Source organism: Phytophthora sojae (genome assembly GCF_000149755.1).
Source record: "Phytophthora sojae unplaced genomic scaffold PHYSOscaffold_5, whole genome shotgun sequence".
NCBI classification, from domain to species: domain Eukaryota; phylum Oomycota; class Peronosporomycetes; order Peronosporales; family Peronosporaceae; genus Phytophthora; species Phytophthora sojae.
The window spans coordinates 652,215-669,104 of NW_009258119.1; the positions used below are offsets into that span (position 1 = coordinate 652,215).

The window sequence follows — 16,890 nt, forward strand, 5'->3', positions numbered from 1 at the left end:
GCCATGCAGTCCGCTGACCAGCTCATCTTGTGTGCGAACGTTCATTAGAAACCGCACCGGTACTTTTAAATCTACGCCAAACGTATTAACGAGACTTTGTATTTTTGAAACATGGGCAACAAGCAAGGTTACGGTATCAGTTGGCGGCGATGCTGGTCAACCGAATCATCCAAACGAAGACGAGCTAAAGTATCGGCCCTTTGGATCAGCGCGGAGCCTAGTGACGAAGGCGAGACTGAACGGCGGACTGCTGCGTGGTCGAATCGTCCGACTGGGCGGCAGGAGTGACGCCGGTCTTGGTCGCAGAAGCTTGGGTAGTGGGGGCATCCGTTGTCGGCGGGGCCGTCGTCGCCGGGGGCGCGGTGGTAGCAGGGGCCTCGGTAGACGGGGCTTCAGTCACAGGGGGTTCCGGAACAGAGGGGGTCTCGGGAGGAGACCCAGCCGAGCCCTGGTCGTTCGGGCACGGCGTCTCACTCGAATCGCCACCCTGCGTGACAGGAGTGTGGTCGCCACCAGCCGAGCCTTGGTTCGGTGTAGTCACAGTTCCAGTCCACTGGTTAGTGCTGTCGCCACCGTTGTTCTGCGTTGCATGGCTTCCTCCGACGCCCTGGCCCCACTGTCCCCACGAGTGACCCTCGCCGCCCTGGTTCGAGCTGTCGCCGGAGCATGGCGCGGCCGCCGAGTCGCCTCCCTGGTTACCGGTCCACTGGCCCTGGCCGCCCTGACCCCAGTTGTGGCCCTGGTTCCACTGGCCTTGGCCAGCTTGGTTCGCGTCGTCGCTTGGGCACGGCGTAGCAGCAGCATCACCTCCCTGGTTTCCGGTCCAAGTCTGTCCGCCCTGGTTGCCCTGGCCACCTTGACCCCAGCCTTGGTTACCCTGGCCACCCTGTCCCCAGCTGTGGCCGCTGCCCTGGTTCCATTGGCCTTGGCCGCCCTGGTTAGCGTCGTCGCCCGGACACGGCGTAGTAGCAGCGTCGCCTCCCTGGGTTCCAGTCCACGTTTGTCCACCCTGGTTGCCCTGGCCGCCCTGGCCCCAGTTGTGACCGCTGCCCTGGTTCCACTGGTTTTGGCCGCCCTGACCCCAGTTGTGGCCCTGGTTCCACTGGCCTTGGCCGCCCTGGTTGGCATCGTCGCTCGGACATGGGGTAGTTGCAGCGTCACCGCCCTGGTTGCCCTGGCCCCAGTTGTGGCCGCTACCTTGATTGCCTTGGCCTTGGCCTCCCTGGTTGGAGTCTCCTCCGTGCTGGCCGCCCTGGTTCCATGACTGTCCTCCTTGGTTTCCAGAGTCTGTCGAGGTCTGGCCGCCCTGGGTCGAGGTCTGGCCGCCTTGGGTAGATTGCTGTTGCTGCTGCTGCGTTGCAGTGTCTGTCGTCGTGGTCGTCTGCTGCGTCGCAGTGTCAGCGGCGACTCCGGTCGTCGAGGTCGAAACGCCGCCGCCAGCTCCTAGCCGACGAACAGCGTAGCCGGTCGTGGGGACAGAGGCATCCGCGAAGGAGCCGACGGCGAGGGACACGACAGCCAGGTACGCAGCCAACTTGGTGAGGTTCATTGTCGATGGAGTGTCGTCGAGTGACAGGGAGTGTAGGTAGCAATTGCTGGGGGTGGAGAACGATGCTTGTTGGAAGCAAAGTAAATTGAAAAGTGAGGAACTGAGGGCGGCGACAAGATCCTGAACCAGCGCGGCCGGCGGTATGCTGTGCCGTGCACAGGCGCTCGTTTGACGCCCCGTTCGAGCAGCAAGAGTATCCGCGCATCCGTTCGGAGGCACACGGAGATGAACACCCAACAGACAGATCGGGCGTGGCTCCCATCCGGAGATGACTCGCAGAGCTTCAGAAACGAGGCGAACCTCAGAGTCGAACGTGGCGTAATGCCAGCGATGGCTCCACATGGCGGGGGTCTTGCTTCCTATCGTCGATAGGTGCTGCACCGAGAGAGCATGGGAGCTCGCCTTTGCCTTGGGAGCATCTCGTGAGTCATGCTCGCCTATCGCTGTGTAGCGCCTTTGCCGAGATACGAGTCCGCGATGAACTCCAGTATACAGACGCTTATTGTGTCCAGCATCTGAGCCGGAAGCGCGTCCATCAGCTGTCGCGTTCGCAAGGCGCCACCAACGCTTGACACAATTTTCACGCGGGTCTGCAGCCCAGCCACGTAGAAGTCGCTGCTGTGGCGTGGCTGTTAGTTGATCCGAAGCGTGCGTACGGCAAAACATGAACCGCATCTTGATGTAGAGGACTTCGGTGCGTCCTGTCCGGTGCATCACAACTTCAAGGTATCGTCGCTTGTTCACATGTCAGCATGTTCAACATCGACTTCAGACTGGATGGTAACCATCGGTGTGTGCCAGGGGGCATTGTGCCTCCCGACGTCGGCTTCTGTAGACTCTGTCTGTATGAATTCGCACAGCTGAATGGGGCCCCACGAAAAATAGATAGACCCTGTGACCGAGCTAAGCTTCCTCGCTGCGCGATAGTCGCTGCTCTTTCGGCCGGCCATGAGGAAAAGATACTTTCGCTTCGAGATCGTCGCGTTGTCATCTTCAAGAAGATAGTTGCCGCACCGTCAATTCCCGGTTGCTTTATCACCCATACGAACAGAACTGGACGTCGTCGCGCGCTCACGAGCTTTCGCGATGCGGCACTCGTCGCCTTCACCATACCACGTAATTTGTTAAAACTTTATTTTACTTAAAGAAGGAGGTGGGATCACCGGCCTAGAAGGGGACATTTGGTTCAGCGCGTTGCTGCTTGACATCGCACTGGCAAGTTCATTTGGCAGGATTGCATACGAGCCGAACAATGTATAGTACGACTTCCCGAGAGCCTGGTGTCCTTAATTAAAGCCTCCATTCGGCTGCAGGTCAGGATAGTGTTCGGTGGGCCAGTCGCGAAGTTATCCAAGGGCTTGTCAAAGGCCGAACCTGGCATTCCGGTGGAAAAAGTGGGCTTTTCATCGTCCTGTAGAACGCCACTCTCGAGCACTTTACGAAGCAGCGAGTGTTTACTTGGCTATGAAGGTACTTGACCACAGCTAGATGCTACTCCATCCATGGCTTGGACCCTACAACCCTCGCTTCGATCTAGATGCAACCACTCAATAGTTTTCAGGTGCCCGCTGCGCGTAGCACAGCTCATGGCTGCGGTTGCGCACCCTTCTGTTTGATGACAATGTAGCTGTTTGACGGCCTCCAAATGACCTCTGCTCACGGCACAACTCATAGCTGCAGCCGAACACCCTTCCGAACGATGAGTGTCGGGCCATTCCGCCATCTCCAAGTGCCCACTTCCTGCCGCGAGTTCCGTGGCAAGCTTCGTGCAGCCTTCGGTCCGATTGGACTGCAGCCACTTCACCACATCCAGATAATTCAGAGTTGCAGCTTGTTCCATCGCTTCGATCGTGCATACCAGGCTCGTCCCACGCGAAGTCCGTTCTGGGACGAGCTGCTTGGCCCGGCCCGCGCATTATTATTCTTCATCTGGGACGTGCTGTTGCGGAGAGGACCAACTGACATGTTTGTATCGTCGCTCGGCTCGAGCTTTTCATCGACAAAGTTCATTTCAAAAGCTGCAACGACCATGACGACAGGAACCGAGACGATTTCAGGCTTGACAGCATTCGCACCGCTACCGGCACCGTATCGGTTCGAGATCTCCTTCCGCGAAGCCCGGCTGAAGATCGTCCTGCAAGACGTCCAGACGGATCAACAATGGTAATATCAGGTGGGGGCTCTAGGTGAAAGCAGTGAACTAATCATAACGGTATTGTGTTTTGCAGGTCCACGGGTTTCCTAAACGAAGGCGCCTACATGACGAGTACGAATCGAATTGCGGATGTGACTACCGCTGACTGTCTCGGTGCGTTGTTACTCTCTATCAAACATTAAGTGGCTGTATGTACTAATTCTTGCTGCTTCAACCGCTGAATAGATTTTAAAGATACGCTGGAGTTCCTGATGGACGCTACGGGGAGTGAGGCCACAGACTCGAGTGATACTACGTGTACGAGCGATGTCGACTCAGCAGCAGCAACGCTGGATTCCCACCGCATCCGACGGGAGCTGGTCAAGCTGGAGAACAACGCCCTCCAGCTCAAGCTCACAGTCAAGTTCCGCGTGCTCAGCTCGGCGTGGGGGGCCACGTATGTCTTCCGCTTGGAGCCGCATTCGCAAAATTGAGTCGAGCAGCTCGAGCTGAGACTTCTTGACGTTGAGCGAAGACTCGAAGAAGCCGGGGCTCGGCCCGAGCGGACGCAAAACCAAGTGACTCACCTGAGCGCGATATAGCAGTTTGCCGGCCGGCTGAGCGGACGAGGACGGATGTCATCGAACAACATTCACACTACATCCGACAGCACTTGATCGATTCTGGTATGAATGACTCTTACGGATGCCTATTCGCCTCGGAGCTTCTTTTCCTTCTAGATTGACGTCAGATGCACACGATGCCACCAGAGAAAGTGACATGATGCTGACATTGGGGACAACTGGTGCCATTACTACATCACTGCATCGTATTATACTACATGCAACTTCAAAGCGCTCAACATAGTACTGACTCATTCCATTTCGCGTTAAAATTATCGATTCGATATGTTATGAGGCATAACTTATACCCTCCTCTTTCAGACACCAATTTTCTTCTGCGTCTATAGATTTTCAGAGAGATTAATTGAAAAATCATGTGGTCACCGTGATAGTACTTTAATGCTCCTACGTTGTCGCTGTACATCCCCGGATTCTTGTGCGAGAGGAAGCCCGGGCGGACATTGTAAAAGCAAAGGACAAACACCCGGTGTATCCTACTCCTAAACGCGATAGAGATCTCCTAGACCTCAGTTTTGACTCATCAAACTTGAAATAGGTTGCTGGCTTCATCGGTTTACCCTGCAAGTTCGGTTGAGCAGTTAGCCTGGCAGCGCTAAATATTCGAATTCACGGTTGTTTCTTGTTTTATCGCCACCTGCAATTTTCCGAGCACAACACTACAATCTAAAAAATAAAAGATTATGCCCGGGCATTAGCGCACATTTCAGTGGCAGAAAGGAAGAAAATTACGTTGGTTAGCCTGTTGATGATAATCGTTCTACTAACTACAAAAGAACTAAAGTTAAAACTAAATCCGGTCCTCATCCGACGAGCAGGAGGACGTGGAGTCACCACAGTGGGTTTGTCAAACCCAAGCGTTGAAGTACCAATTCGTTGGAGTGACGATATGAACTGGCAACGCCTTTGAAAAGAAGTGATCAAACTTGATACACTTGGTTGTACAGTGGCAGATGCAGATGCTGCGGACGCGAAGGAAATGCCCGAGTACATCGTTTGCCTGTAAGGGTATCCGTACAAGCTAACTTCGAACTGCGAACCCCCCCGGGTCCACCACCCGGGTCCCCAATAAATACAGGTGCGTCCAAGTGCTCAGAGGACGAGTGCTGCTTGCGACGCTGCAATGCTATCTAGGGGCTGTTCGCTAATTTACAGTTTTATCGGTGATAAAAAAATCGCTGTGATATTGCAATTCTACACAACGACCAAGTGGATTGTCGGTATCGATTTCGTGATGCGCAGCTTTTATCGGTCTATTGGTAGGAGGCTCCCAATGATAGCAAGAAACGTATTTTAATGATCAAGGTCTCCGAACTTGGTTGGAAAGGTTGGACTCCGGAATTAGATCGACGAAGCGCGAGTGGACGGAGCCCGTAGGAGCGAAGGCGACCGAAGCGTCGTTTTATGCTGAAGATTGTATACCAGACTGAAGAAGCAGACGTATGAACATGGAGGCAAGCAGTTCGAGAGAGAGAAACACGACGTCGTCACACGAAGACGTAACTATGGAGGGCGCGGACACACCAGCAGGGGGCTTGAGTAGCTCCAGGGCCAAACGGCCACGCGCCCAAACAGACCAAGGGATGACAGAAGATGACTTGAGGAAGAAGAGCTAATTCAAGCTTTCACGGAGGAAGAGTGGGCTGACGTCGAGCGCCACTACCACAGAAGTGGTTTTCGCAATGAATGAGCGCTTGGTGAGGGTCAACGGCTGTCGTATGACGCTAGCCGACTTCAAGCAGGACATCATCGAGCTGTGTAAGCAGTTGGGCGTGCTTTTCGAGGGAGACGACTTGATTGAAGGCGTGATGTTTTATCAGGGCGCCCAAAGAATCTGGACCGAGCACTATGGTTGGTGCTGAAGAAGGACGAGGTAACTGTGGAGGGTGTGCGCATTTGGGTACAGCCAATGTTCACGGGCAAAAAGACCACGCCACTTACGCTTAACGAATTGGAGTACATGAATTGCAACCGTGTCTCCGTTTCCCAGTTGTGTGACATTGTTAAGGAATGGGGTGGAGCAGACTTCGTGGTGGTTTCACACAGATCGGTACAACATTCGGCAGCGAGGCAGACGCCCTGTGCAGAAATGTTTACAAGTGGCAGCAACTGAGTCGCCATATCCAATCTACTCCTTCCGGTTGTTCTTCCCAAGCCCCCAGGCAGCGAACAGAGTGTACAAGTCGTACCTCGAGTCACAGAGAGGGCGGCTACGGGGCCATGGAGACCCGACGAGTACCATGAAGTTGAAGCCTGTGCCACATGCAGAATGGGATTCATCAAGCAATGACCCGCGGAACGAGAAAGCGGTCAAGAATTATTTCGCGTCGGCATCTTCGGATTACGAGTTGAGATCAAAGCAGCAGACATTGAGGAAGTGTTCGAGAGTAATGGGTTGGGTAAGGTGAGAGTTGAAATTCGTGGAAAGCAACCGCTGTTTGGTGTGGGAACGTGTATGTCATCCGACCAGCAGAATGCCATTCTCACCCAATTCGGCCCCGAAGGCACCAACGTGCTGAAGTACAAGAATATACCGCTTTACCAAAGAAAATGGGAGGACGTGCCAGCCCAGCGCCGCTGCCACGAATGTAAGCAGCCCAGTCATCTCAGGTATGTATGCCCGCGCCTTACTGGTCTGGAGTCCCAACATCAGCCAGCTAGTGCTGTAGTGTTGTCAAGCCGTCGTGAGAACTCGGCCATGTGGACCAGCCAAGGTCTCAATGAGTACACAGAAGCCATGCTAGACCGCCTCGTGCGCGCTAGAACGGACCGTTTCGAGCAGCGCTTACTCCATCTTGACCAACAGCAGCAACGCACCGAGCAGCACGTTCAGGAAATACGACGAGATCTAAGTGGGCAAATTAGCTCGGCAATCACTGCTGCAGCCACGACGTTCCAGGAGCAACTAGAGGAACAAACGAAGACTATCGCCGATCTTCTGAAGAATTTTGGTCTTGGGGGTCCAGCGCGCCAGTAGGGTGGGCCTCCAAACAAACCACTGGGACCATGTGGAGGTTTCGCTGGACAGGGTTAGTTGTGCTCCTCCTGCTTCTGCAGCTGGTCATGAATCTCCCGGCACTTGTCAATGCTGAAAGTCGTAACGCTGTTGTCGAGGCCGCTTCAAGCAGAGGTCTGGAATGGCCGAGAGAAGGTGAAGCGTATCGTGATGAAGCGGATACTTCTAGTGGGACGGATGCATCGGTGTGGGAGGACAGAAGTGCCGCTGGGGACCGTACTACTTCGCGCCACTGCCGCGGTGGGCGGAAACACAGACCATGGAGACCCGTTCGATGTTCGTATCACAGTCCAAACGACCCGGAACGAAGTACAGTGTTGAGGAGCATTTTGCAGCGGGAACACTACTCGGGCGATTACATTGGGGATGACGAGAGTGGGCACGAAATCGATGAAAGTGCGATACGTGTCTGTACTACCAATATCAACAAAAATTTGCGTAAGAAGATGAATGATGAGTTGGCTAGCTGGATGATTGCCAACAACCAAGACATCATGATTGTCAGTGATCCAGCACCCCAGGACAGACGCGTTGAACAGGCGTGGGTGAGCACGACGGAGCCTCGCAAAGTGCCAGGGATACTGGTAATAGGCACGAAGTACATTGGAATGGCGTTGCTACGGGAACGCTGGGAAAATCGGCTGGTAAAAGACAGCATTTCGTACTCTCCAAGCTACAGGTCGATGAGGGTCACCATACGCCTTGGACGAGCCCGCATGCTGTGGGTGATTGGTACATACATTCATCATTCACCTGATCAGCACGAGGAAGAACCCAGATCTGAATGGGAGTGGATCCAACGGCAAACAGCACTCGGGCGTGAAGCCAACGCAATTATCATCCTAGGCGGCGACTTCAACACCTACCCAGACCCCGATCGCGACCGCCAAGGTAATGGTGAGCGCACTCGGTCGGCACAACGCATGAGTCAGTGCTTTGCCGACTGGGTGGGTGACCATGGACTTGTCTCGTCCTTTAAATGCAGACATCCAAACACGAACCGGTTTACGTACGCTCGTCAAGGCATCAAATCTGCACTTGACGACATTTACATATCTGGAGAGAATGAATCGGTGGTGGTGAGAAGTGGGATTTGGCTCAACAGCATCCTTAGCAGTGACCACGTGGGAACTCCGTTTGCTGTTCTGCGCTGCGAAAGAGGGGCACAGATGCCAATTGGTCTACGTGGAGTAACTCCAATCAAGGTGGTCAATACGAGGACCAAAAGCATGGAGGAAATGGAGCAGTTCACACGTACCACCGACCAACTTCTGACTGAGAAAAAACTCACCCTGATTGATGATATTGCTGTGGAGAATAGCTCAGAGGAGATCTTGCAATGGCTTCAGCATGCCATTGAAAATATGAACGAGTGCTTAAGCACCAGCGCGGTTAAGTTGTGGGGTGTCACGAATCAGTCGAAGCGCCAACTCGCTAGATCTGTCTGTATCAAAGCCAGCAACCGTTGTACCGCCCAACTCAGGCAGGTGAAGGTGCTACTTCACCTTCCGGACACTGGAGTGGAGGAAATTCAAGCTGCGATGGCCGCGATTATGTGGCCACGCTTGTACTTGTTGACTTGATCCGGCTCGTCAGGACATTCCACGAGCACATGGATGTCTTCTTCAACTCGCTCGAAGTAGTGGCCAAAGTATGCAGCGTTGTTGAGGTCCCTTGTCTCGTCCAGCAGCAGGTGTTCTTGCATGATATTTTTGACTCGATCTGGAAATCTTTTCGCCTCCAGCGCTATCTTCGTCTCGCGAGTTCAACCACACGTTGCCCTCCCTCGCGAGGTACAGCTTCAGCAGATCTGCATCAAAGTAGATCAAGCCGGGCTTCTTCTCCTTGATCTTGTCCTTTAGATCTCCGACAGTCTCGCTGATGTCAATATCCACAGGAAAAACACTCCCGACGCCAATGACCGCGCAGAAAAGCTTCACCATCGTGTTTCTTTTTGTGGAATGACAGAATTTCTTCTCTGAGCGCAATTATTCTGCAATTCAGGCAGAACTTCTTCTCTTAGCGCAATTATTCTGCAATTCATTTCACAATTCCCTATGCATTCATTGTTGACCCATGACTGCTAAAGTCGACACCAGCACGAATGTTATGCTGCACTGCCATAACTTAACCACGGCCAAGAGAGTGCTGGTGGTTTAGTGAGGTGCGACCCGCTAAACCGTCGCTCTTGCGAGCTAAGCCCCTGCATGATGAGGCGCCCTGGCTTATCGCTGATCGAAAGACGGGCGTGTCGAGGACGGTAAGTGGCCGCTGCTGTCCACGTCCTTCCATCCGGAGACACGACCTCGGTCATCACCTACTGCTTGTACTGCACCACCCACCACGTACGTCGGCAGAAATCAGCCCATTTGTCACCTCCAACATACCGCCCCGAAAACTTGCAAGGGTTGGTGGTGGTGGCGCACTACTCTCGGGGACAACAATAATAAGAAGGAAAAACAACCTCAGTATGTATTGTCGCCTTCCCGAATTTTGCGCCCTCTATTCGTCCCATAAATCGTCTTGGCTAAATAAAGAAGTCGTTGCGCAAAAACTATGCATCTCGCTTTTTGCCGACCACAAGCCAGCATCTTCACCACAGACACCTGCCCACGGACGCCAATGACGGCCGAACTACCCACGCTACCCGAGCTCTGCGACGCTGTCGTGACGATCAAGATCGGCGAGCCGCTGACAGACTGCAGGATTGTATATAAAGCCTCCATCGAGATCTCCTTATCGGTGCGTGAGGGCTATAGTGTCCTAAAGGAGAGGCTAAAGCGTTTGTTTGTTGACGACACCGCTGCAATATGGCCTGCCGACGCTGCTATCTACGTCAAGTCGACGGTAAATGCGCGCCAACACGAGTACAAGCGTTTACCGGAGGACGAGCAAAGGTTTATCGGCTTTTTGAAGGCGGTGTGGACGAGATTTTGGCGCCAAGGCAAACGCATTCCTCTCTTCCTGTATGTCAATAGGGTAAAAAAGACTAATCCTATCCACAGAGCTACTGCAAGTCGCGTTGCGCAAGCTACAAAGAGTATCAGCGAGCTACTGCAGTCGGAAAATAGAGAACCGCCAGGACCAGCTTCGGTCGAATATTGGGCGAGTGTACAAGCGCGTCAGCCTGACGGAGCCCCAGTTGTACAGTCCGACAATGAGACGTTTCGACAACTAAACTACGTTGATAGGCAAGCTGAACAACACCGCGAAGAGCTTTTGGCAGCTACAGCGGAAAGCAACGAACCTACGCGACGCATCCATATCCATCTAAATGGAGTTGCCGTACCCATCGACATCAATATTCAAGAGCTGCGTGATGTTCTCGGGCTACCCGGATACGACTTGCGCCCCCCATTTCGTGCCCGAATTATTCCCCCAACGGCAGAGCAACACGACCTTGCTGACGTCGACCATGAGGAAGAAAAGGACGGCGAAGACGTAGAGAACCACGAGGAAGATGAAGAAGAAAACAGCGAGCAACACCAAGGTGGAAGACAGCGAAAGCGAAGCCGACGAGAAGTCGATGCCGAAGAGAAACAAGACGATGATAATCGAGAGCACGACGAAGCTGTAGTTTAGATTAAATCTTTCGCTCTATCTACAAATACATACTCTACTAAGCTAGAAGAATATCCACACTTTCGATAAAGGTTTTTTCCTATGGAATCATTAGTGCGAGTGCATTCTCTTAATGCAACTTCCATAACCGCTTCTGGATTAACTCGGAATGCCATATTGGCATGGTGAATTATCCAACGCTTTAGCAATGCAAAAGAAACTTCAATTGGGTTCAGTTGTGGGCAATATGGAGGAAGGAAAAAAAGCAGAGCGCACAAGCTCTTCTAGTTATCGATACAGGTGTATCTTTGCATTGTCGAGAATCACAATGCTTCTCGGAAGCGGCCACGGATTTAATAGCGGCGCGACTTTTTTTCTAAAAGCTTTGTGAAACGCTTTGCGTGAAAACGTTCCTCTAGTCATTTCCCATGCAAAAGAACAGATATGTCCATCGCAGCTAAGACATATATCCGCTCGCCTCTTTTAAAAGGCAGGTCAACTACAGCAGGCGTACCCCTCGGCGACCATGCGTATCGACGCATACAATCGCATCCAGCCTCAGCTGTCTCGTCCAAAAGACAAGTTGCTCTGGGCCAGAGTAAAAAGGTAGCAGCTTACAGATAACGACGGAAAAATACGCTCCACCAAAAAATACGCCATGCGACAAATCTAGATGACTGATCCGATACAAATAGTCACATGTATTTATAGCCAATGAGGTTCTCCTAAAACCCATAAATTTTGCAGAAATAATGGTTGGAGTAGCTCTGCGAGCCTATAAACACCTCATCGATGTGGGAATGTGCATCTAAGCATACGTTTGTTTATACCTTAGGCACTAAGTTACCATCAGATTAACGCTCGGTCAATGTTGCTGTTATTGTATGCCAGAATTGGTTCTTTTTAAGCATAGACTGGCCTGAGCACTGAGAAAGCGCACAAGAACCCCTCAAGTATATTGATTGTCATTGTAGAATGAAACAATAGGTTTTGTTTAAGAAAACTGCTTCTCCGCAGCTTTTAAAGCTGTTGAGCTCCATAACCACAAACAATATGGACTTACTTTTGCGAGATCTCTCGTCCTTCTATACATAATCGGCCCTTTTCTAGAACGCAAAGAACACTTTCGGCCAATCAGCGTGAGTGGCGTATTTTTAGTAGCCTTCGGCTTACTATGGAGGATGATGGTCAGCGCTGGCGTATTTTTCCGTGGTCATCTGTATTGTAATAGACCGCAATCTTGGCAGGAGCAGCCTCCCTTGCACGCTTACTCAGAATTTTCCGAGTAAGACAGAGATCAAAGCGGAGCGCACGGCAAATTGTTGCCTCGTAAGTGTTTCGCAGTGTAGGAAATCGGGCTTTAAGTGCACTGCGCAGCTCATCGATGTAGAAGCATGGGTGCGACTCAGCATATTGGCCAACATAACGACACACCTCTGGTGGCCATCGTGATGTACGCTGCTTCCTCCCAACTCCCTCAACGTTTCCTCTACTTTGAAACCAATCATACCATCTCTGCACGGAGCGCACTGACACGCCCAGAACACTGGCCACGTTAGACATTTCTACGTCGTAGACATGAACAAGGGTGACAGCACGCCAACGAAGGTCGCTTGATTTCGTCATCGTTCGCCAGCACAGAGATGATATAGTGACTGGAAATACTGTAACGAATGGCGGGAGCTGCAGCCGCCATTCGTTAAAAGAGCTCGACAAATCGTCAGCTATCTCTCTACTCGTTTTTCAATTCGCTAAACCTGTTCAAACTGTTATTCGCTCTCTGATTATTCGTGTTGAGCATTGGCATAAACCGTCACGAAATCGCTAGTCCACGCCAAAATGCGTGAAATCCACAATATTTGCTGGCTTAGTACATGTTCTCCTTTAAAATGAAAAAAAAGCTAAGGCAACAATAGAGCCTCAACCTCGCAACAAAATGTAGGCAGCACAAACTATAATGAATGCAGGAGTTGATCGTTGTCGAGCCAAAGCTCTAGGAAACTGCAGACTGTTTGCTAAGTTCCAAGTCAAAATTCAGCAGATGTTGCGGCTGCGAAGCAGGCGCAGGAAATGCGCTGTTGTGAGCAACTGGACTTTACACACTACATTCATGTATGCTTACTAAATTTCAGAGCTTCTTCGTGCAACGCGCGACTTTGTTTTCAGAAGAGCGAGGTCCGATACAGGACCCTCTTTAATGGTATCGAAATTTGTCATTGGCACGTGAGCAGGCTCGTGGTTCCTGTTGTGGGTTTCAGCCTCGAACTCACAAAACCGGAGCACACACTAGGGGAGCTGGCGCTCCCGGGGAACCTTGCTGTATAGCCTGCTCACTATGGAGTAGAATGACAAATAACTCCTCTTGCTCAATGTCTATCCAATGTCTTCCTGTAACCTGAAGGTACCTCGTCCTCGGACGCCTCTGCCAGCTCTGCCTCACAATCTGTGCGGCCTGATGCAGCGGGCACGGCTTCGATACTACAGTTCCGATCGATGGGGAACCCTACTAAACCGATTCGGGTACGAAAGCAGCTTCGTGATTCCGATCGACGGGGAAGCCGTACTCGTCGAATCGAACCCGATTCTCAACGTTTGCATCCCGATCAGCGCGTATATATAGAAGAAAAGCAAGAATAATACGCTGAAGTTTCCGAGTTCATGGAGAGTACTAATCATCGTTGTCAATAGTTTCTGTAGCGAAGGCCACGATCAAGTAAATCTCACAAGGCGAAGTGGCGTTAGCAGAGATTATGGTAAACTTCTCTTTTTTTCATGATATACAACACTTACCGTGCGAGTTTGAATAGTACGAAAAGTCGGAAAGCTCGTAGACCTGAGAACGACGCCGTCTTGGACGTCGTACTTTGCTGATGGATAAATGTAGGCGGGGAAAGTATCATCTCCGTGGCGCTAACTACGATATCCATAGGTTGTACCGATCTGCAACCCAACCTTTCCATTTGAATATGAATTTGTTGCGGTTTAGTCGGCTTCCTACTCCCGGAGACGCGCACTGCTGCATCTCCGCCTACGGTGGTCGCATCGCTAGATCTCTAGGATACGAGTCCGCGGTAGGCGCCCAAGTCACGTTCCACGAGCGTGACTATCCCCTACATCCTATTATGCAAGTAATGTGTACTAATATGCATCTGCAAACTACATCCCGTTCTCATCACCCTCTTCTTCAAATGCCCGTGCACGCTTGCTGTGCCACCGGTCTCTACGTCGTTTCAGTGTTTCCTTACGGTCGGCCAGCTTGCTGCTAAACGATTTTTGAGTCCGCCGGGCCCATTGTACTCGGCGTGACTTGATGCCTGCGTTGACATCACGCAATAGCGCTTGACGGTCATGTTGTACTTTTTCTTCGTTGCTGGCACATGTATGCTTCCAATAGTCGCGTAATGTGACCCAAATGGTCCGGAAGAGGAGCTTGTGAAGCGCCACTGCCCCTTGTTTAGTGAAACTTATTGCTTCTGCCCACGTCCGACTACGGACCGTCACGGTTGGGTAGCGTCTCCATCCCACAGGCGCGTCGTACACCGTCAGGCCACAGCGATCAAGTTGGAGTCTCACTTTGACCCACCAACGAGGGTGTTCCATGGAGCTGCTCTCCGCGTAGATCCACCCAAACACCGGATAACACCACTGCTTGGTAGCTCCGCCCATATCGCGCCAATCTGGTATGAGCCACGCGTTCGTGAAGCTTTGGGATAGCGCGTGCAGCCATTTTGGTATTGACTGACTTGCGATGGTCTGGACCTGATCCTCTCTCGCTAGAACACCCACCAGTATCACGCCCTTATTAGACGTGAAAACATCGGCAAATACGGGTAGATGTCGCGATTGAACAATGCTGCTTCCTGTTCTCATCCTCATCTTTGGGAATCCGCAGAATCCACACACCCAAAAGCCTCCAGTCTCATGTGACCTGGGGAGCCCAAATACGTGGCAAACCAATACACAGGGTCGCCTGTGGTAAGATGCCTATCAACGTGGTGTTGGAAGTCGTCCCACCACGCTTCCGGGTGAACATGAAAACGTCGTCGACCCACCACGTGCTATATCAGAGGCTGGGGTCAGTCCTTGCAACCCTTGAAGATTAGCATTGTCGATGTTGTGCTCAAACGTTGCTCCAGCCCACCCGGGAGTCCATTGCGTAAGCGATGTGTGATAACACCCTACGTCGGGATGACATAAACCAAGCACCTCCACCAAAGTCACCGGGAGAATTCCTTCACTCAAGCCTATACTTCTCTGGCGCTGTTCATACAGTTCGGACTGTACCAATCGTGCAAACCTCTGGTCGTGTAACAGTACTCCGGAATCCCCGAGCCACTCTAGCCACTGGGCATTGACCCATAGATTATCTTGCAATTGGACCATGGGCCGCCACAAAGTTGAAATGCGGTCATCAGACGCCCACAACCCGCGTTGGTTGACTCCCAGGTCTACGGCAATGGAATGGCCGACACTTGGCGGCAAGACACACTGGTCCGGTAGCATACATTGGCTGCCCACCTGATAGTTCGCGGCATTGAGCATTTCATCCAGTACGATTACCTCACGGCACACCTCATCTCCGAGTCCGAATCGGTGATCTTGAGTATCAAGGTTTCCATTATCGCACACAATACAGGTATCGGACCACCTCACATCAAAGCGATTCTTCACTGCATTGGTATGGAGAAGATTCATGCGCGCCCTCCAGTAAAATCGCCGTAGCTCATCCGACCAACTATCATTATAAATCATGGGAAGCTCGTCGTCGGACAGTGTGTGTCGAATAGGAGGTTTCTGTCGCTGTTTATCAATCCACCGACCGGCTTGCGCAGCATATGCTTGATCATACAAAAAGCTCAATGTGTTGCCCAAGACAGGTCTGCCCTCCTCATCTATCAGTAGGAAATCGTCGAATACGAGCCACGATGAGTACGATCTCTGCATCACGTAGCTATGGCTCTCCTTCGCTGCTGCATCTACGCATGCTAGTGACTGTCGGTGACCACGGAGTTGCGAGTCTACTGTAAATTCATTTTCCATATGCGATCGGACCCACCGTGCACTGAAAGTACCCGCGTCGCGCATTGCATGACTCAGCGACTTAATCTCCATACGATGAGGATCCCGGAATTTAATTTGCGGTAGTTGCCCTTTGGCATACGCCCGTGCTTTCGCGATGATACCGATAGCGCTCTTATTATCACACACTTGTTCACCAGTATCGCCATAGAGACTGAGCCCTGCCACTAGCGCGTGAAGTTCACACCGCGTTGATGTGATATCCTGTCTGTGAATGCAAAGCTGCCCCAACACCGAGTGGCCCACAGCGGCTTGCATCGCCCACCCCCCACGGGACCGTTGGGTATTGGCATCAATGACACTACCATCCCCTGCTTGCACAGTGACAGCTGCGTCCCCCGACTTCCAGGCAAATTTTACACATTGGTCGCGTACCCCTTCCTCACTCCGCCGACCTCCACAAACTGGTACGCAGTTAGGGTGGTGCCATTTCCCACACTCTCCGCACCATTGTTCACCGCGGTGCTTACCGCACTCCGTACATGCAGTCTCTAGCTGTAGTGGATGGCCTGTTCGTAGTGTAGATTCATAGCGGATTCTACTTCTTGCCAGCGCTTCGTTCAAAAGCCGCTTGTCGTTAAGCCCGCTAACTCCGTTGACTGACGTATCACTCTACAGAATGATTCGTTGACGGCAGTTCCGTCGCGTTGGCAGATAGGTAGGTATCACACGCACACACACGGCTTCAAATTCAGCACCGTCTCTCAGGTGTGTACGTTCAACCCATATATCACTCCCCCGACGTAACTCGCGCCACCACCGAACTGGAATGATCGTACCCAGTTGGTGTTGCTTAATCTCTCCGATATATCGATGCCCTAGTTCGTAGTGATCGATCGTAGGTTCCGGGCCTGATGTGTCCAATTTAACAGCGACAATCCATTCCCCTACACCAATGCGCAACTGGTAT

At 52.0% G+C, this 16,890-nt stretch overlaps 5 protein-coding genes across 5 annotated transcripts; 2 read left to right on the forward strand and 3 right to left on the reverse strand.

Annotated features, from left to right (window-relative positions):
- Positions 1–217: 217 nt before the first annotated feature.
- PHYSODRAFT_360760 (hypothetical protein) lies at positions 218–2,263 on the reverse strand (the record flags this gene model as incomplete). The annotated part of the gene is made up of 1 exon (XM_009530056.1): positions 218–2,263. One exon carries the CDS (start codon positions 2,261–2,263, stop codon positions 218–220), a length of 2,046 nt encoding a protein of 681 aa, XP_009528351.1.
- Positions 2,264–3,011: 748 nt separating this feature from the next.
- On the reverse strand, positions 3,012–3,389 carry PHYSODRAFT_508181 (hypothetical protein; the record flags this gene model as incomplete). The annotated part of the gene is made up of 1 exon (XM_009530057.1): positions 3,012–3,389. One exon carries the CDS (start codon positions 3,387–3,389, stop codon positions 3,012–3,014), a length of 378 nt encoding a protein of 125 aa, XP_009528352.1.
- Positions 3,390–3,578: 189 nt separating this feature from the next.
- On the forward strand, positions 3,579–4,177 carry PHYSODRAFT_301558 (hypothetical protein; the record flags this gene model as incomplete). Its single annotated transcript, XM_009530058.1, has 3 exons — positions 3,579–3,712; positions 3,778–3,857; positions 3,930–4,177. 3 exons carry the CDS (start codon positions 3,579–3,581, stop codon positions 4,175–4,177), a joined length of 462 nt encoding a protein of 153 aa, XP_009528353.1.
- A 4,694-nt stretch (positions 4,178–8,871) lies between these two features.
- On the reverse strand, positions 8,872–9,283 carry PHYSODRAFT_332963 (hypothetical protein; the record flags this gene model as incomplete). Its single annotated transcript, XM_009530059.1, has 2 exons — positions 8,872–9,018; positions 9,116–9,283. The coding sequence occupies 2 exons, from the start codon at positions 9,281–9,283 to the stop codon at positions 8,872–8,874; spliced, it is 315 nt and encodes a 104-aa protein (XP_009528354.1).
- A 679-nt stretch (positions 9,284–9,962) lies between these two features.
- Positions 9,963–10,922, forward strand: PHYSODRAFT_509862 (hypothetical protein; the record flags this gene model as incomplete). Its single annotated transcript, XM_009530060.1, has 3 exons — positions 9,963–10,049; positions 10,122–10,215; positions 10,285–10,922. The coding sequence occupies 3 exons, from the start codon at positions 9,963–9,965 to the stop codon at positions 10,920–10,922; spliced, it is 819 nt and encodes a 272-aa protein (XP_009528355.1).
- Between the last annotated feature and the right edge of the window lie 5,968 nt (positions 10,923–16,890).